The sequence below is a fragment of the Micromys minutus genome, assembly GCF_963924665.1.
Source record: "Micromys minutus genome assembly, chromosome: 30".
NCBI classification, from domain to species: domain Eukaryota; kingdom Metazoa; phylum Chordata; class Mammalia; order Rodentia; family Muridae; genus Micromys; species Micromys minutus.
The window spans coordinates 12,609,517-12,630,597 of NC_137965.1; the positions used below are offsets into that span (position 1 = coordinate 12,609,517).

The 21,081-nt window shown below is 45.0% G+C and overlaps 1 protein-coding gene across 2 annotated transcripts in view; it reads left to right on the top strand.

The window, feature by feature from the left end:
- Positions 1 to 21,081, top strand: part of PPP1R14C (protein phosphatase 1 regulatory inhibitor subunit 14C) — an 84,672-nt gene that overhangs the window by 38,705 nt on the left and 24,886 nt on the right. Inside the window, exons 2-3 of one of the 2 annotated variants that reach the window (XM_080941766.1) lie at positions 12,448 to 12,531; positions 14,682 to 14,714. In XM_080941766.1, the coding sequence (XP_080797892.1) occupies positions 12,448 to 12,531; positions 14,682 to 14,714 (117 nt within the window). The remainder of the gene's footprint in view (positions 1 to 12,447; positions 12,532 to 14,681; positions 14,715 to 21,081) is intronic. The other variant, XM_080941767.1, reaches the window with a different exon arrangement.

Genomic DNA, 21,081 nt, shown 5'->3' on the forward strand with positions numbered 1-21,081 from the left:
GATGATCTGTTCTTTTTTTTTTACACTTTAAAAAAAATTTAAATCCAAGTTGAACTGTAAAGCAAGTGTAATTCTCTAGACAGTTCCTGGCAGGCAGAAATAGGCTGAGCTTTGATTCACAAAGAGAAAGAAAGCTAGAAGTTACCAAGACCAGGCATTCTAGGTACTAAAAGTTGAGAGAATCACAAGGATTGGGGGTGGGGTGGGAGATGCTTTCAAAATCATCCAGGTTTTATTTAATTAGCATCCCGTTGCTTTACTCCGGTTACTGTGAAGGACCAACTGTCTCCATGTTCAAAAGAATGTCTAAAAATGAGTAAGAGGCTAGGAAGAAGAAGAAACATGCTCAGATGTGAAGCAAGGAGAGAAGGTGTGATAAGAAGCTTGCTTCACCCACCTCCTTGGATGCTGAGTGGGGAGGACCACAAGACACAGGGAAGGATGCGGGAGTCCTTCAACCTTTGCTGGGTCACACATCTGGAATGTTCTGATCACAGACAGCTCTCTCTGATTACAGCTCCTCCCCTTTCCTCTGATGTTGATCTGATTTGACTCTGGAGCTCACTCAAACTCCTTCCTCTGGCTCTTGGGCTTTCTAAGCAGATATTTATCAAATGCCTGCTGTGAATATGCTTTTCTTCACCTTCACAGAGATATTTTATTATCTCCTTCTCTCCAAATCTTCTTCTACTTTTTTCACCTTTCCCTTAGCCCAAGAAACGATCTCTCAGTGACAAAAGCCTTCTTAGGGTTGCTCAGTGTGAGGCAAGAATTCTCTTTGTATAGGGCTCTAATTTACTGTGTGGGACACATGTACACAGAGTTTGAAGGGGTGTCTGTAATTTCATTAGAAAAGCGAATTATGTTCTGCCATCATTTGTATGTCAGTCATAAAATATATTTTACATTCATTTATCAAGTAATAGTTTACTGTCCCAAGGTGTTCTTAAAATGTGTCTTCAGAATGATCTGAGTATTGCATTTAAAAGATTTTGCACCTGATTTAATCACCTTGGCCTCCTACTGCTGTCCCGCTAAACATAAGCAAGTCTGTCTTTTGTTAACCCAATGAAATGCCTTCCCTGACTGAAATTAAAGGTAAGAGGTTCTAGTGATTTGTTACAGAGTTTAGGATCCACGCTCTGTGCCCATGCTGCCTCAGAGATGTTTGCTATTTTTCAATATCTCATTGACTCTAGAGGAAGTCTGCTTGTCCAGCCTACTCTGTAGTGACTGGCACTGTGTTTAAAGGTTCAGCTAAACCCACTCATAAATAAAACACTTGATTCAACAGGCATTCACTCCATCTAGGACGAACTGAAAAAGGCAAGAGCTGCAAAAGAAAAATATGAGTCCCCCTTCCCTTTGCAGCTTTTGACTTAGCAGTTTGTATAGTCTTTAAAAATGACGGCTCTCATGGCCTTCTCTGCAAATTTGGGTCAATTTTAAAAGGAAGTTAAGTGTTATTGTGATGTTATGGGTTACTCTTGTTAACTTGAACATGGTTAGGCACTTTACTGGTGGTTTCAGGCCCAAGCATCTTATTGGGAACACCTTCAGTTTATTGTTTTTTAATCAACATTTATCCTTTGGTAAAAGTTTCACAGCCTGGGCCCAAGCGTGGATACCGCACTGTGTTTGGGGTGCTGAGCCCAGCCCTGTCCTCAGAAGCTCAGTTCTCAGGCAAAGACGATGGATGCTCGTCTAGCGATGTTCTGCTTTGGTTTTATTGTGATAGAGAACATACGGAAAATTCACCAATTTAACCATTCTTTAAACATTCTGTTCAACGACAGTATGCATGCCATATTATTATATATCTGTCTCCTCTCCATCATCTATCTCTAGACTTTCTTCTTCCCCAAACAGGAACCCTGGGTCCACTGGTGGTGAATTTAACACATGCATGACCACAGGGGTGCAGAGGGCAGGACATTCCTGTGCAGACGCAGTGTCAGATGAACATCGGCTTGAATAGACTCCACCCCATCTCTTATGTGCACAGGAAATCAAAGGCCAAAGACCCAAGACTCTTGAGTCTGGCCCTTGTCTGAGCTGAAGAGCCTGTTGCTTTGAATGGAGAACCAGCTTGCTTCCTTCCTGGGAAACACACACACTTCTTTAACCCCTCCCTTGTTTCTACCTAAGAGCCTTGACCTTAAGTGAACCATTGCAATCTCCTCCTATTATGTCTACTCAACTATTAGCTGGGCCACCTGGAATGGCCTAGGGGCAAGCAAGGATTTATGGCCATCGAGGGCAGCTGAGCAGCCATAAATTGTGAGCCATACCTGCCTTTATGACATCTGAGCTTCTCCCTAGAGCCACAGGGACACAGATCAAATTGCACAGTTATCCCTTGGCAGCAGGTGATTACACCCACTAGGTGTGAGGTGTTTCTGTTTCCTCCTCCTTTTCCGGCAAGGCTTCAGATTAGCAGACTTTATTTTTTGCTTCAAGCCCCGCTCCCCTTAACCCACAAGTTTTGAGTCTGTCCCTGTTCAACTCAAAATGTACCCTGTGCGGTGGGAAATAAAGTGTCATGGAATTAAAATTCTGTACCTCTTTCTGGGAATAAAAGCAAAGATTAGCATTAGGATCCTGCCTCTCAGTCTGTCACCCTGCCTTTCTCTGTAAACTAAACTCGTAGTTTAATCAGTTTGAGTGTTCAAGCCGAAGTTTAGCACTTCTTCCTTCTGCCGATGCCCATATCTAATCTATGATCAGAGTGTGTTGTAGTGGTGAAAGGGACAGATTGGGGGTGCTGGTGGTGGCGTTTGCTTTGCTACTGAGTCAGAACGGCAAAATCGGGGGCTGTGAGGCAGAATACGGTCAGAAGCTGCTCGCTTCCGGTCTGAGCATAAACGGCAGCAACATATTATGAAGACGAATGTTTGCCAGCCAGAGTGACAGCACCCGTGGGCCAAAAGGAAGACTTACCCTGGGGCCAGGAAGGTCCCGGATTCTTTTGTTTTCTCCTCTCCACGCCACCCTCCATGACCTAAATGTGCAACGGCTGCCTCTTTACAATGCGATTTTATTGATGGTTATCGGGAGCTGAGGTTAGCGCACAGGTCACGAGCGTGCATGTGGAGGTCAGAGGACAACTTTGTCAAGGGTTTCCTCTCCGTCAGGGTTCAGGGGTCAACTTGGGGTTTTAGCTATTCTTCTGTTGCTGTGATAAAACAGTGACCAAGGCAAGTTTTAGAAGCTTATTTGGAGCTTATGGTTTCATAAGAGGGATAAGAATCTATCATCATTAATCTGTGGCTGGAGCAGCTGAGATCACACGTCAGTCTATAAACAGGGAATGGAGAGAGAGAGCTACTAGGGAATGGCTGGCTCTTAAAAATCTCAAAGCCCACCCCCAGGGACATATTTTCTCCAACAAGGCCACTGCTTCTAAACCTCCCAAACAGCTCCATCAACTGGAGACAAGAATTTAAATGCTAACTTATAAGGGACAGGTCATTCAGAGCACTCCACTCGGGTCCTCAGACTTGCCCAGAGGGGCTTTTAGCCTCTGAGCCACCTTGCTGGCTTGAGTAGCCACCTCTTTCTATGTAACCTTGAGGGACACTCATTCCCAAGGGAAGACTGAGGAAGGATGGTCGACTGTTCTTGCCTAGATATGAAGTAGAGGATGCCTCTACTCTCTCTCTCTCTCTCTCTCTCTTTCTCTCTCTCTCTCTCTCTCTCTCTCTCTCTCTCTCAGATGCCAAACAAATGCTCTACCACTGAGTTTCCTCCGCAGTCCAATTCTTTGTGGGGGATGGGGAGAAAAGGTTGGGTAACAAATGAGCCACAGGTTCAGCTCCCCAGAAATCAGATTGCATGGGCCCCAGGCCCAACATATGTGAGCAATCTGACTATAGTTACTGTTTTTGTCTAGAAAGTTAATCTGGGGGCATCTAACCATGGAACTCTTATCGCCAACGGTTACTTGTGAGAGGTGACTCCAGATCTAGGTTCTGAGGTCACTTGTCTTGCATGGACTGGCAGTTGTTCGAATTGGATTGGATTGGGTGTTCGGTGCTGGCCTGAGGGTCTCTGAGGTCAGGGAGGAGGGAGCAGATGGTTTAACACTGACAGGCTGCTTCACAGAGTGGCAAAGCCGGTTTCCAGACTGTCACAGGATGCCTGGGGTGGGCATCCATGGTATTGGAATAGATTGGAGAAAAAGGTGGTCCTGCTTCCAGGGTAGAGACAATCTGCTGTGTCACCTGTCCCCTGCCTGCTCTGCGGAGCAGTGGAACATGGACTCCTGGCTCTGCGTGCTTGGGCTTTGACTGTGTGGGTACCAGCAATTCTCCTCAGAATCCTGCTTAGGCAAGTGTGAATGGCTGAGCAGTACACCCCCACCCCAGAATAGCCTCTTTCCGACTTGTCGCTGATCCTGGGGTGAAGACCCTTATGTGTACTTGTAAATGCAATAGAAGATGGTTTCCTTAACTCTTTCTGAATAGAGGGGCCAGCAGGGTGGCCATAGGAGAACCATCTGCTCTCAGAGGGTCTCTAGAGAAGCCAAGACTATCAGGGACAGAGTGACACATCCTGATAGCAACCCTCACGCTGCTGAGTGTCGCCAGCATGCCAAGGGACAGGCTCTCTTGCGTCACAGCCATCTGCGTCTCTCGGTCATTACTTGTTTAAACTGATCTTGCCTGCTGCCCCGCCCTGTAGATGTGGCTCTTATATGTTGCTGATCTCTGAAACTCAGTCGCTAAAGCAGTGCCCAAGCCATGGTGTGCAGTCAGCAAATAGAGTCTATGGTTTTCTCGAAAAGCATCCAGGAAGTTGGAGCCCTGCCCCATGGTGGCTTCCGTCTTTTCTCTTGTCATCCTCTGCAACGAATGGCTGCTCTTATTTAAAAGGAACTCAAAACCCCCACAGTAGAACCCATAGCTGTTCCTTGTGTGGCCCCCAGACACTGTTTTGGTTGGTGTTGATGGGGTTCCTGGGAATCTGCCATTTTTATGAACTCATGGTGGGGGGAACTCTGAGTGGGTAGTCTTCAGTTTTTCTGGGGTGGCCTGCTACAGTTTTGTCTTCTTAAAGTTTCCAGTCTGGCTATGGAGAAGGGACTGGACTGGAGAGAGGTGAGGATATGTGTGTGGAAACCAGCTCGAAGCATCCTGCAACAGCTTAGCTGTCTTAGTTAGGGTTTCTATTCCTGCACAAAACATCATGACCAAGAAGCAAGTTGGAGAGGAAAGGGTTTATTCAGCTTACACTTCCATATTGCTGTTCATCACCAAAGGAAGTCAGGGCTGGAACTCAAGCAGGTCAGGAAGCAGGAGCTGATACAAAGGCCATGGAGGGATGTCACTTACTGGCTTGCTTCCCTTGGCTTGCTTAACTTGCTTTCTTATAGAACCCAGGTCTACCAGCCCAGGGATGGCACCACCTACAGTGGGCTGGGCTCCCTCCCTCCTTGATCACTAGTTGAGAAAATGCCTTACAGCTGGATCTCATGGAGGCATTTCCTCAACTGGGGATCCTTTCTCTTTGATAGTAGTCATGGGCGGTAAACACACAGATTCTGTGACACTTGGGTGTTAGAGTTACACAGTGGCTTAGGAAGTGGACATTCTCAAAGAAGTCCTGTGAACAGTCACTTTCTCCACATAGAATGTATCCATGAGACATAGAATGGTTATTCGAATTATTTACAAAGGAGCTTGCTCTTTGGTCTTGCTCATGTCACAGACAAGCTCCAGTGTATCTGGCTTGTTTTATGACTGGCCCCTCTAAGACTAGAATTTGCCCCAACGGTGTACCTTCCGACCCTGGTGTGTCCCTGGTACTCAGTGCGAGATCATGTCCCCTCCTGTGTGTTGTGAGGGAAATGAAGAAAGAAACTTTCCAACAAGTTCATGCGGAGCAGTCCTACAGGCCTGCCAGCACGGAATCTGAGTTGTACTCTCTGCCCCTCCCCAGGGGTTCAAGTGCCATGCAGGCTGGGCACTGTGGAGGAGTCGTGGCCTGGCCCAGCTGCTCTCTCCAGACTGTGCTCACAGTGCCTTGCTCCAGTCTCTCTGGGCCTTGGCTTGGCCTCTGGCTGTTATTTGGATGCTTGTCTGCTTTAAGTTTTAGCCAGGATGCTGTCTGTCAGCTATGGCCCTGGCTTCTCTCAACACTGAGTGGAAATCTCAGTCTGAACTGGCTTTGACCGGCTTATTGGCTCTTTGCCTGAAACTATACCTTGGGGTTTTTGCTTGTCTTATCGTTTCCTTTTCCCCTTTTTAATCCTTGTGGTTTTGAACAAATTGGTGATCTGTTAAGGCTTTCGTTTGTGGTGTTTTTCTTCAGATGTCAGCAATTAAGTTTTCCTGGGAGTGGCTTTTACATTGAGAGTGTATTTATGTTCAAGAGATGAATAGACTGATTGATTCTATATGACCATCATTTAGTGTCCTCTCTGGTCTCTTGGCAATATGTGGGCTTGTGTGATGTGCCTGGGCCTGGCCAAAGCCATTCTTCATCCAGCCCAAGAATCAGACAGTAGCCCTGTGACAAGGGTAGGAAATATGGGGAGGTAGAGATACCTTGGCCCAGCAACCACAGACTACAGAGGCCCATCTCTCTCCATACTCCCTGCTCCGGACAGTTCATCACACCATGACCTGGCTCTGACCCACGGTCTCACTGTTAAACAGCAGGGTAACAGGAGCAGATGCAGGAAAGTGTGTGTGTGTGTGTGTGTGTAGAAAAGAGGATAACTTCAGCTAACACTCCTCAGCTGTTTCCCTTCTAGAGCATCTCCCCCAACCCCCAGGAGTTGAATGACTCTGTCACAGGGGTCACCTAACAGACATCTTTCATATTTACACTATTATTCAAAGTCGTGGCAAAATTGCAGCTGCAAAGTAGCAATGAAAATAATCTTATGATTGGAAGTCACCACAACATAGACCATGTTAAAGGGTCACAGCATTAAGAGGGTTGAGAACTACAGCACTAGAATTTTGTGACTATGGTGACAGGGTCCCTCGTTGGTTTGGAATTTTCCAAGTAGGTTAGACTGGCAGGCAAACCCCACACATATGTCTGTCCTTCTCTGTGCTCTCCTAGGACTATAAGCATGTGGAACCATACCTGGTGTCTTAGTCAGGGTTTCTATCCCTGCACAAAACATCATGACCAAGAAGCAAGTTGATCAGTAAAGGGTTTATTCAGCTTACACTTCCACATTGCTGTTCATCACCAGAGGAAGTCAGGACTGGAACTCAAGCAGGTCAGGAGGGAGGAGCTGATACAGAGGCCATGGAGGGATGTTACTTACTGGCTTGCTTCCCCTGACTTGCTCAGCCTGCTTTCTTATAGAACCCAGGTCTACCAGCCCAGGGATGGCACCACCTACAGTGGGCTGGGCTCCCTCCCTCCTTGATCACTAGTTGAGAAAATGCCTTACAGCTGGATCTCATGGAGGCATTTCCTCAGCTGAGGCTCCTTCCTTTGTGATAACTCCAGCTTGTGTCAAGTTGACACACAACCAACCAGTACACCTGGCTTCTTCTTTTTTTTTTTTTTTTTTTTTTTTTTTCCATTTTAAACATGGGTCCCAGAGCTTGAACTCATGCCTTTGTGCATGCAAGGCAAGTACTTTAACAACTGAGCAGTCCCTCTCCCCCAACCTTCTGCATCTTTTAAAAGTTTCTATTTATCCATATTTGGAGAGCATAAAGAGTTCTTCAGGTATGTTGCTGAGAGGAACTGTTATAGGTAGGGAGAGTTTTAGGGGTGGATAATGGGGCTCCTGGGGTGCAGTGATACTTGCTTAGCTCTGAGGGAGGAGAAGTACCTACCTGGTGGGAAGGAAGGAAAAAGTGACGTGACCAGTGGGTTACAATCTAGTGAAGCCCTTCTCAGCCTGGTCACTTCCTGTTTCGGAGCCCCGTTAACTTCTGAGAGCAGGTGTCTCCTCAGCCGGCATCCTCTCCCCCGCCTTGATCTGCAGGGCAGCCTCAGCCAGCTGCTCTGTTTGGTCAGCATGCAATTAATGTTCACCTTCAGAAAGGCTCCTGCCTACACCCACTTCAGCCACTGCAGAGCCGCACAGGAACACCTCAGCTGGCTGTGACGCTCGGGTCAGCCATGACCCACATCCGAGCCTAGCCGGAAGAGCAGAATACGTACCACGTGGCTCCTCTGCTCTGAGCCTGCCTCATCTTATAGCAGTTATTTCTGGGACTGTGTAACTGGTCTCCCTCCCCCAAAGCCCATTCTTCAGCAAGCCGCAGGGGTGAAACCTTTCAAAGGTAAACCGTGTCATGTCATCCTTCTGCTCGGACCCTTCAGCAGCAATTCCTGCTTCTGGCGCATGCCCAGATGTCTCACAGGGGCCCATGATTCTCTGCAGGCGACTTTCTCCTTGCTGGCCCCAGTTCCACTGGGAACCCCCTGCTCCGGCCACCTGGAGCTCTGAGATCCTGATGTAGTTGTGGCTTCTTCTAGAACAGTGGTTCTTGACTTTCCTAATGCTGTGACCCTTTAATTCCATTCCTCATGTTGTGATCACACACACACACACACACACACACACACACACACACACACACCATAAATGTTTTTGTTGCTACTTCATAACTGTAATTTTGCTGCTGTTCTCAATCATAATGTAAATATCTCATATGTAGAATATCTGACATGTGACCCCTGTGACATGTGGCCCCTGTGAAAAGATCAGTCAACTCCCAAAGAGGTCATGACCTACAAGTTGAGAACCATTGTTCTAGGATACGCTAACATCACCAGGAATGCCAGTCTTCCTGTCTAGCAGGCGGTGTTGGATGGGTGTCGTTGTGAGGCTGGGATAGCCGTGAGATTTGGTCTGCTATGACATTCAGATGTGTCACAAGTCATTCAGTAATAAAGCTGAAAGTGCTAAACAGAGGCTGTGAGCTGTCAACAATTCAAACATGTCCCTAGGTGTTTGTAAAAATAGCGCAACTCTTGGTCAGTTGTAGCCTATGAGCAGGAATCAAAGGAGACAGAATGTTTGGGGGTTGGGACAACACGTGTGGTGGCCCTCTCCCATCTGTAGCTGTTGTCACTTGTCTTTCTGTTGAGTTCCTCAGAAAAGAACATAAGCTATGGGGTGTGTGACAAGGGTGGGCTAAGCCTTGCTGTCTCGAGAGACAAGAACAATTCCTATGAATAGAATGTAAAATATCCCTTTAACATAAAGTCATCTGTGGTCGTGTGTGTGTGTGTGTGTGTGTGTGTGTGTGTGTGTGTGTGTGTACACGTGTGTGATTCATGTAGCTAAGGACAGCCTCTGATTCACTATCTAGCCCAGGATAACATTGAACTACTGAGAAAGCATGTGGGGTGTTTTAGAGATCTCTACTTTTTCAAAAAGGAAACATCTTTGTGGGTTTTGTGCATGGTAGAATATACCCCCAGAAACCACTAAAACCACAAAAGAGAACCCATCCATTTGGTATCTTCCTCTTGCAGCTTCCACTCTTTAATACCTGCCAAATGCACTAATTTTATATTTGAAAAAGAAAAAGGAAAGAAAGTAATATCCCGATAGCTGAAGGAAGAACACAAGTATCTCTCAGAATCATTTCTACCCCACTGGGGTCATAGTCTCAGTACCAGTTGGAGATTGCTTGCCTAAAGATGCTGTGAGCCAATGTCCTCCAGCATTCTGAAGACCGCTTCTTGACACTCTGATTCACTTCTTGATATCAGAGCCACTGTATGGGGACACATTTTCAATGTGAGGCAAATCCCCAAAGGCAGCCACTTTGGTTAGGCCACATAGACTATGGGAGCCTTCACTGTCCTGTAAATGATTGGGTCTGTCGTTCCGGAATCAGCATCCGGTGTCCAGAGCTAAAGAGACCCCCCCATGCATGCAAAATGGCCAACCGTCTAAAGACTTTGTGCTGTGCACAGGTTGCACTTGCCCCAGGCCTCTGATGCAGCTGGTCAGGTGGAGACTCTGTGGCTAGCTGAGGTGGCTGTGATTGTCTGTCAACCCTGGATCCGAATTGCCTCTCACAACAGGAGCTCAGAGTTTCCCAGCCACTTCACCTTGGGTCTCAGGAGTGACCTGGGAGTGGTCTTAATCTCATCTCAGATTAAGGCTTTTTAAGATGGAGGCTTTGTGTCCTCACTTTGGTCCATTGCACTGCCCATGAGGGCCTTTTGTAATGTTGAAATGTCCTAAATCTAGGGCAGAGGCCACTTGCTGTATGAATGCGCCTGAGCATTTGAAATGTGTGGTTGGTGTGAATGAGACACTAATCCAACTCCTACTCTCATTGTGAGGAATTCAAGTACCACCCATGGTGATCATATTAGTCGGCCTTTCTAATTGGGGAAGCAGGGCAAGAACAGTAGCTAACAGAGAGCCACAACCCTGTACATTACTAATGAGAGGACATCTGGCTGAAGTGTCCACTGACTGGGACAAATATCATCATATAAGTAAAAGTCTAGGATGGTTTGATAAAGCTTGGCTTAGCATCAAATCTCTAACTGTGATTTTTTTTTTTTTTTGCGGGGGGACCCCACTTCTGTACTGTTCTGAGGAGGTAGTCATTTATTGGCTGTGCCTTTGACTCCTTCTAGAACAGAAGACCCTAAGCTGCCCACGGATCCAATCTCTTGAGCATGTTCCTTGATTTCACAAAGGCACAGCATAAATGAATGCTTGGTGTCCACAGAGGACAAATACTGAAGCCAGAGATCTGTTCTCGGGAGGAGTGGGGTCATGACGAGAGGAAGGCTGTGTTGTCTGTAGATTACATTGAAACTCGGGGTCTATTTTGGAGTGGCCATTTTTGAGTGGAGTCAGCTGAGACCTGCGAAGCTGTACTTGCCTTCCGAGGCACTGTTTGAGAAGTTGTGCTGAATTATGGATGGAGCTGAATTCTGAAACACACTTTCTGAGACACACATTTTGGGGTTCATCATTAGGGCCCCTTGTCCTGAGGATGCCTGGAGAGTAAATGACCAACCTATGGATGATTTGCCAGCCCATGGCTCCCACAGCACCCTGCGCCCTCTGTTCTCCACAAGTTATTTTGTAAACCAGTGGGGTTTCACTACTGGTATTTGGAATCTAATCGGTCCTTTCACTGTAGAGAATCTGGCAGTCTGCACCCCGACTGCTAATTTGTTTCGGGGGTACCCAATAGCAACAAAACTCCCCTGCCAGCATTCCTTTCTGTCAGGACTTCAAATACAAACAAAATCAGATTGTTGGAGATGTTCGAAATGTCCACCTTACAGGCCATTCAAGACCAGGTAGTTAATTTACATGGAAGAGCCAAGGCCCAGTGACCCTGGTTTTCTTCACATGTAGCTTTCTTTCCAGCTCCTGCTGATACCCTTCAGCTCTCGCTGGGACTGAGCAGAGTCAGGCAGGTGCTGATGCATGGGGCAAGATGCAGCACAGAATTGCAGCCTTCTCTCGCACACTGGTTTATTTCTACATTTGAGGATGTAAAGGACAGACTCAGGTGACAGAACAGAGGGCCAATGAGTGCTGGGTATTCAGTTTCCAAGCCAGGGAGGTCTTTCACCTGCCTTGCCTCCTCTTCTGGACAGGATGTCTTTGATTGCTCAACCCAAACTGGCTGAAACAGTATCAGGCACCTGCTCAAATTTATTTTGACCTGGCAGTTTAGAGGTTTTATTTAGAAACTGCTTTAAAAATATTTTTATTATTTCTTAGAGAATTTCATACACCATAGCATGACCACATTCACTCCCCACCCTCCCAGCCCCACCCCTTTCCACACCCCTCTTGTCCTCCTGTTACTGTTTTTTAGAAGAGAATATCCTGCTATGCCTGTCTCCCAGCTCCCCTCCCCCACCCCCTCCTGTGACCATTGTCCCAAACTGTATTTCTTTCATGGAAGCAAGGAAGGATCAGCAACATCTAGGATTCCACTCTTCCTCAGCCTGTACTCATTCAGAGGGAATGAGGGGTTCTCTTGTGGAAAGAGCATCCTTTTCAGAACTCCCCCGGGCCTTAGATTACACGTCTTCAGGGATCAGTGTCTGATTAGGTGATGCTTCTGACCAAAACCCTGTGGTGGCATCAGGTTTTCTACAGACCAGGAGCTGTGAAGAGAGATGTGGCCCACAGTAAAAACTGGTGTGGTCACCAAGAGAAGAGTATATGTGGATCAGAAACGGTAATTCCTACCTTTTCAGAACTCAAACAATCTACCATGATCTACCCATAGGTGTGATTCCTGTCAGGAGCAGAATTCGATGCTCCCACACCTTTGTTTCCTCTCATCCCGCTTCTCCTTTCTCCCCTTCCTTCCCTCGTTTCTATCCCCTTTTCTTCATCCTCCATGCCCTTCCCCGTCTCATCCACCGTCGCCCTGATTCTGGATGGATAGTTGAGTCCTGTATTTCACTCCATTGGGTTGGTTTTCCCTATACTAAAGCCTTCATTCACGTTTGCTCCCCCAGGAAGAAGAAATGCCAGACGTAGAGATTGACATTGATGACCTTCTTGATGCTGACAGCGAGGAGGAAAGAGCTTCGAAATTGCAGGTAAACAGCTTTCAGACTCTAGGATGTCCTGATCACGGATGTCCGAGTCCACTTGGGTCTCCAAAGTCTGGGCACAACAGCTTTCAGACTCTAGGATGTCCTGATCACAGATGTCCAAGTCCACTTGGGTCTCCAAAGTCTGGGCACCAAGTGATGCCATCTGGTGGGAGCACCGGCAAGTCCCCAGGATTTAGACAATGACACTTAGCAGAACAGGAAGCAATGGCGCTGTCATCCGCTGTCAGCCTGATACTAAAACAGCTGCTGACAACAGTTTCCCAGGGACCCTCTGGGACAGTACTCCCAAACCTTATTATTTGGGAGGCAGAGTTGGTTCCATCTTGAAAGGTCAGTCTCTAGGGAAGGCAGACATGCCACACGAAAGCAAGTGAGTGATAAGGAGAGAGAATGAGCCAGACCTGGGAATATCTAAGCCGTGGGTCTTGCAACGACAGTGGATTAAATCACTTATAAAAGCAATTTCTAGAATTAGATTGATTAAAATGTGATTGTGTTTAGTAAAATATCGTTTAGTAGATACCCACCTGATTATATTCTGACAGAATAGTGGGGATCGAGGTGCCTGATGTTTCTTAGCAGACAGCAATACAACCCAGATTTTCCCATAGGAGGGCATGTCTCAATCTGCACTGGGCAGTTTCAAAAGCGAATTAACCTGTGACCTGCCGTGCCATTGTTCTGAAGGTACACACTGGTGATTACTGTTAGTGCCTGTTGGCTATCCCCACTGGCACATGATGACTGGAGCCAATCAAAATGCCCACTTTACCTTATCAATGTGATTAATGTGTTCATAATTCTGAGTGCCCTGAGTGACAAGCAGCCTCCGTTATAATGATTACTCCTTGTGTATAGATTTCACTGGGAGACAGTAGTTTTTCTGGTGTTTTGTCTTTCAAGACAGGATTTCTTTGTATAGCCTTGGCTATCCTGGAACTCACTTTGTAGACCAGGCTGGCCTCAACCTCACAGAGATCTGCCTACTTCTGCCTCCGTCTCCTGGGTGCTGGGATTAAAGGCATGTGTCACCACACCTGACCCCATGACAATTTTTTTCCCAAAAAGATAAAGCAGACATTAGTTCTATAGAAAATAAATAACATTTAAAAAGTCAGTTGAGAACTGGAAAAGGGTTTTTTTTAGTTGTCCTCCAAGTCTCCTTCCTGTTTGGTTCTCACGTGGGTGAGATGATAAGACTGTCTATGGCTGAATCATAGCCAGAGCCCCCTCTCCGTGTCCAGGATGGTTGCCACCATCTTGTACGGGCAGGGTCTTAGCTTTATGTATGTCCAGTTTAATATGAGCCAGGTAGGTAATCCAAAGGGAAGGGTGTGAATGTGTACCTGTGTGTGTATATGTGTTTGTGTGCATGCGCATGCAGAAAGAGGGAAAATTTCATCCTTTAAAGCAAGCTCTGATCAGTGAGGCATTTGTAATTTAGTGGGGGTTTTATTTCATTTTCAAAGTTGTGATAGCACAAAAGCAAGTCTTTTTGTTTTTCAAAAACTCTATATAGTATGTACATGTATGTTTATGTGGTTTATATATGTGTATATGTATATGCATGTATATATATATACATACATACACATACATGTACATGTGTGTATATACACACAACCCATACTAAGGATAAAACATGGCTCCATATGAATGGCAGTTTTATATCTTAACAGACCAACTGGATCTTCTAAATAAAATTACTTAGAATAACATTCCCAGAGGTTTATTTATTTCTGTGTTCAATAAAATAAAATGTGACTGTAAGTAGTCAGTAGTAATTCTTGATAGGCCGTTGTACAATAAAGCTGTAAAGAAGAGATGAGAGGCAAGTGAGAGGGCCCAGCAGTTAAGAGCACCTGCTCTCCCAGAGAGCTAGAGTCCAGTTTCCAGCATCATCGGTGGCTCACAACCATCCGTAACTCCAGTTTCCTGGGGCATCGAACATCCTCCCTTGGCTTTTATGGATCCTGAATTCATGTGTACATGTTATGCATGTGCACACATAAGTACACACACACGCAATTTAAGATAAATAATTTAAATTAAGAAGAAATGACTTTTTATTTCACTTTAAAGATGATGATTTTTTTTTTTTAAATCCTGATTTTCTGTGTATTTAATTCTAGGAAGCTCTGGTAGACTGCTATAAACCAACAGAGGTAAGCCAATTATTCTACCTAAGTGTTGTGTTGAATTTTTTTTTTTGTCCAATCAATTTGCCTGTTTTGAAAGCTAAGCTACAACAGTGACAACAAATGATGTTTCCACCCAGGCGCACCTGTGTTTCTTACAGTGCTGGCTTCATTATCTCTGAGCCTAACCCTGTTTCACTCAGGAAGGTGTTATTGGAGCAAGGTATGCTTGTGTTTTAGAAAAAAATCTCCACTTCAGAAAAATTGTGAGGAGATGTAGGGTCATTATAGGTAGAGTACGGCCTATGACTTTATGGGCATCTTTTTAAAAAATGCTTTGAGTCAGGACTGACAAGGTGGCTCAGTGATTAGAAGCACTGGCTGCTTTCTAAAGGACCTAGGTTAGAACCATCTGTGACCCCAGTTCCACATGATCCAATACTCTATGCTGGCACCTGTGGGTACTAGCCATGTGCATGGTGAATAGACATGTATGCAGGCAAAAAAACACATCCTTTATTAGGAGAGAAGAAAAGATTATGCTTTGGGTGTTTATCAAGTGTTTAGTATAAGAAACAATAGGTATTGCTGATTAGATCAAAGCATTTGATGCACAGACTAAGGCTTTGATCAGCCATGAAATTATTAGCTCCCCCCTATCCCTACCAAAGGCTTTGTTCCTGTGGTAAATCAGAGAAACTGGAAGACCTGTCAGATGTTTGGAGATCACTTAAGGTCACAGCGATGATGCTTGACTCATCGTAGTTTTGAAGCAGTTAAACTATGGAGGAAAAAAAAAACGTGTTTAAAACTGTGTAAATGTCTGTGTCTGAGGTGTTTTATGATCCTTTGGTTTAAGGGTGCATATCAATTTGAGCTGTGTATTTAAAGTTGTGATTACATCCTGCAGTAATGTAAATGTTTAATTTTGGCTATTAAAGGTATATTTTTGGTGAACATGGCACACATTCATACTTTTGAAAAACCACCATATGTTATAAGGCCAGGAAAGCAAAACTTGTCTTTCCCCCTCCCTGGAGGCATATATGCCCATTTCCTTTCATTTGCCATGATATTCCTAGATATGTACTTATTGTTTTTATTCATCTATTGACTTTCTTACTCTCTACATAATTCCTTTTTATTCATCCCTCCAATGAAATTATATAGTGGTATTTTATTAAATCAATAGCTGAAGCCTGTAATATCATTTAGACAAGTGTTTTCACTACAAAGCCAACAGTAAATGAGGGTCATTGCTCCTGAAGTGCATATGTGCACGTGTGTTTCTTTGTCTATTTTTCACCCATTGTTTTTATTTATGTCTTCCTCGGCTTTCTGAATCTAAGGTTTTCTTCTTACTTAGAGATTAACTTCTATGGAACCTCGAAGCCCATTCTCATTTTGTTTTCTGTGACTTCGCCTTGTACCCAGCTTTCTAAAAGACTCGCTGGACTTGAGTTCTTCCTAGACTTACTGATAACTTCAAGGGTTATCTGTCTCGTATCTAACATCTCAGACTTTTTTTTTCTGGACAGGTTTCTATTTGTTTTAGTATTTTTCCCCCCGTTTCAGTAGTCAGTGTTAATCTCCTTGAGGATTTTAGTCAGGTGTCTGATTTCTAAACATTATTTTGCTTATTCTTTGGTCTTATTCTGGGGTGAGCAGGTTGCCAGTCAGTCTTCTTAGTGCTATTTTATGTGGCACGAGATAAGGGCAGTGTAACAGTGAGCAACAGAATGATATTGGTCCCTCAAGGTTCCATTTCAGTGAGCTGTCACCATTGTTGCTATAAATGCAGGGTATTTGCACAACAGAAATCCCACATATGTTCCTGAGAATAGAGCCCTGACATCAAATGGCACATGCTTACTTGGATATCTTTCTTTGTTCCCTGGGGAAGATTGAGGTTGTGTCAAAGTGATTGTTCTAACCCCTGCCTGGAAATTTGCCAGCTTGCCTTCAGGAAGCAGAAGGAGGCAGGAGAGCCTCCCTCCTCCTTAGCTGTTTAGGGAATAGAGCTTCTTTACCTACAGAGTGTTGGAGGATGAATATGAATTAGACCCTTCTGATATTTGAAGAGTTTAAAGTAGATATGCTGGGTTAGACAATACTGCTAGGGATGTAGCTGAGAAAAAATGAGGGCTGGACATGGAGCTCAGTGTAGAGTGCTCGCCCTCAGTCCTCCATCCTGCCTGGCAACCCCCTTGGAGACAGTGGGTAAGAAGATGCACAGGTTCCGGGAGCAGGTGAGAACTCAGCAGCAAGCTCGGTTATTAATTCTCGGAGAGCATCTTCATCCCATGGGTCCTAAGCAAGCGTGTCCTCCAAGTGGAAGTTCCTGATTGGCTGCCGTTGGCTGTGTCACCAATCTCTAGGCTCTCAAGCAGGCTTCAGTTTGTCCCTCTGAGGCTGTGGAATGGGTGATGGCAGGCTAAGGGGTTGGGGGGGCAGTGGGGGGGGCTTGCTGTTTACTAACTTGTGAGGATGAGGTCAACAAACACCCTTTCAGCAAGCAGGCCTTTCTGCTCCTCCTCTACAGGGGGCAGAGTTCCATCCCCAATACTAAGGGAATGAAAAAGCAATGGATCATTCATATGGCTAACCTGCAGTGTGGAAAGGCATGGGTTGCTGGTGAGAAGAACCAGATGGAAAGTTGCAGAATGTCATTTCTTAGATACCCACTCTGTTTTTGTTCAGCCCCCCTCTTAGGTTGATGGTTATTTAGGTGACAAGGCTTAGACTGTCAGATTTGTACTTTGATCAGCCCCATCGACCACTACGCAAACAAGCCCCTTTGTGCGTCCTGCTTTTTATCATGTCTAGGGATCAAAATCTTACAGTAGCTCACAGTTGTGCAGGTAAATGAATGTGGAAGGTCCTGATCCTGCAACAAAACTTATTTAATTTTTTTTTTTTTGGTGTGTGCATTTATGTATGACTGCTCACATAAGTGTGTGTGTGTGTGTGTGTGTGTGTGTGTGTGTGTGTGTGCAAGCTCTTATGGCTACATGGAGGCTAGGGGTCAACCTTTCTTGTCATTCCCCAGGTAAGGTCTATCTCGGCCTGGTTTTGTTGTTTGTTGGTTGAGAGAGGATTTCTCTCTGTCCTGGAGATCTCCATGTGGGCTAGGTAGGATAGGCTAGCTAGCCAGAAAGCCCTAGGGAGTCCTCCAGGCCTAGCATGCCCAGTGCTGGGATTAGAGTGTTAACTACTGCTCCTGGTTGGGGGTTGAATTTCGCTCCTCATGATCTCACAGTAAGCTCTTTGCCAGTTTGCCAATGGTCAAGTGTTTAGCCAGTGTCAGCCTCAGCTCTTGATGAGATTAGAAAGAAAATCACCCTTTGACTCTTCTGAAAGGAGGGGGATGAGCTGGAGTCCCCAAGTGAGCATCTCTGGGTTCCGGTTTTAGCTCATGGTTCACGGGGGGGGGGGGGGGGGGGGGTGAGGGGAGGTGGGGGGGGGAGTGCTGCCCAGTGAGGGAGACTGTTCAAGTTCATTTATCCTAAGGGAGCCTTTGAGAAAGGCGGAGGGCTTTGTCTTTTAGTATGTGCTTATGAGACAGCTTTGTGACACCTGCACTAGAAACATACTGGCTTCTAATTTTTCAGAGTTCAGTAGCCCACGATGTATCAACCTATATTGCTCTCCCCACAGCCATCAGGTGAAGAGGGGTTGGGTGACTTGTCTACAGTGTCAGAGCCATAACCTAGGGAGCCAGTAGTTGACTCTGAGGTCTAACACTGGGCCTTGTGCTCTGTAGTGCCATTCTGCCTGTCCTCATGAGTACCTTGTCTCAGAACCTTAAAGGATGTTTTACAAACTGAGCTAGATTCTGAATAACTAGGCATCCCTCCTTTTAAAGCAGCCCTCTCTGGAGGTGCTGTATTTGATCAAAGTTACTTTATACAAACTCATGCCACTTGGAAGTTTGGAATGTAAACAAGGCGTCTTTGATGATGGAGATAGAGTTGTTTATATCCTCTTGCCCCAGAGGGGGAAGAGATGCTGGAAAGGAGAGTGAGTTTTGGGTTAAGTCTTTGGGGGCAGAACCAGCTAGTGCTGCCTAAGTTTTACTCAGGCATTCAAACTCTCTGAGCCTTCATTTTCTCTTGTTAAAGAGGCTCCTGTAAGTGGAAGTCCTCATAAATGTCCCCCCAGCAATTCTGTATGGGTTATTTACAGTGAAAATCTTAATGGCAGTAATTGATTTATAAGCTGGGAATCTATCTAATTATGTATCGAATATTTATTCAGTCACTCATAGCTTAGTGTTTTACACAGACTTAGACTTCGAGAGCAGTTTTAGATTCACGGTGTAATAAACAAGATGGTATAAAGACTTCCCATCTATATCCCCAACTCCCTCCATTATCATCAGCACACGCCACAAGGTGGCACATTTGTAAGTCCCGATGTGTCCACATTGAAACATAGTAATCAGCCCCATCCATGGTCTACATTAGGGTTCACTCTTGTTCTTGTGCCTTCTGTGGATTTTGAAAAAAATTGAGTTTGTGTTCATAATAACTGTGTCTTACAGAGTAGATTCACTCCGAATTCTGCCCTCCTGTTCCCTTCTTCCTTGCTAACCCGCACAACACTGGTCTTTACTGTCTTCATGATTTTCTCCTGTCGGCATCTAGCAGGAGTCTTGCACGATGTCACCCCCCCCCCCCACTGACTTCTTCATACTCGGACATTTCATCCTCCTTCACCATGGTTTAACAGCTCACTCCATTTTAGTTCTAGACAATAACCCCATGTCTATGCTTTAATGCTCACCCACTGCAGGATGTCTTGACTGGCTTCAAGTGTTGGCAATGCTGCTCTGAATACTCTTGTGAAGGTTTTGCAATGCTAAGTTTTCATGTCTTTGGGGTAAATTCCAAGGAACATGTATCTTAAGACTATATTTGGATTTGTGGGAATTTACCAAACCCTTTTGAGGTACCCAGATGGTTTTCTGTTCTCATCAGGAATGAATGTTTTTCCTTCCCCAAGTCCTCCACAACATTTGGTGCTGCTAATGTTCTCAGCTTTTGGCCTTTCTGAGAGGTGCATAGTGATATATCTCTGTTTTAATCTAAATTTTTCTGTGATATGTCATATGAGCACTTACTTGTATACACATTTGCTACCTATATATTTCCTTAGGGGAGAGAAACCTTGTGAGGTCCCTGGTTCAATTTTTTAAAAATAGGTTTTTCATTGTTTGTTTTTGCTGCTGTTGGATATCAAGATATCTTTATTTTAGTTTTTTTCTTATGTGTCTGAGTGTTCCATCTGCATGCATTTAAGTACATCACATTTGTGCTGTGCCTACAGTGACTCAAAGAGGATTTCTGATCCTGGAACAGGAGTTACTATGTGAGAAGCTGGGCACCAGACCTGGGTCTCCTGTTACAGCAGCTATTTGTTCTTAACCACTGAGCTGTCTCCCAGCTCTTGCCATTGAATTTTAAAAATTCCTCAAGGCTGAGAATATAGATCTTTGGTAGGACAGTTGTGTATCATACACACAGCAGAGAGAGTGGGAAACAGGTAGTTTGTCTTGGCTTCCAGGCTTTTATTAATGAATATGTTTTTGGAAAGTCTTTTCTCCCTTTCTGTTCTTTCTCTTCAGAGTGTCTTTTATAGAACAGTTTGTTTAGCGAAGTGAAGCTTATCAATGCTCTCTTGCATGATTTTTTTCTCTTTGCCTTGGTAGATGCTCCTAACACTCATCACTGTGGACAACCACGGCTGTTTTCTCCTGCAATATACATCATACCGGATTGGGATCGTTATTGTTTTACATTTAAGCCTATATTTGGTTCATCTGAAGTACTTTTGGAGGAGAGCTGTCTCTACAGTACTTGCTTTTACCTTGAATGTGCATGTCCAGTTTGTATTAGCACCAGTTGTTCAAAAGTTTTTTCTTGCCTCACTCTATTGGCTTTGATCCTCTATCAAAGACTCATTGATGGCATTTCTATGGTTATGTCACAACCATACCAAAATCGGAAAGCAAGATGAATGTCAGTGCTCAGATCTCCTCATGGCTCTCCATTTTTATATGATCAAGGACCCCACCAAAAGAATAGCACCACTCACAGTGAGAAGATCTTCACACTTCCATCCATTCAAGATAATCTCCCATAGGCATGCCTAGAGGGTAAGCTAAACCTATGTAATCCGTCATAAGTAGGCATGGAGGCTTGTCTCCTAGATGATTCTAAATATTACCAAGTTGACAGTTAAGACTAAGCGTTACATCTGCTATTTTTATTGATATAACCTCAAGCTTCGGGTTTCTTTCCTTAACTGTCTGTTCTACTCTTAAGACAGCAAGGGTTATCTACATTTTGGTGAGTTCTTTTTCATCACTGGGACTTCCTCTCTGTGGGTTGTC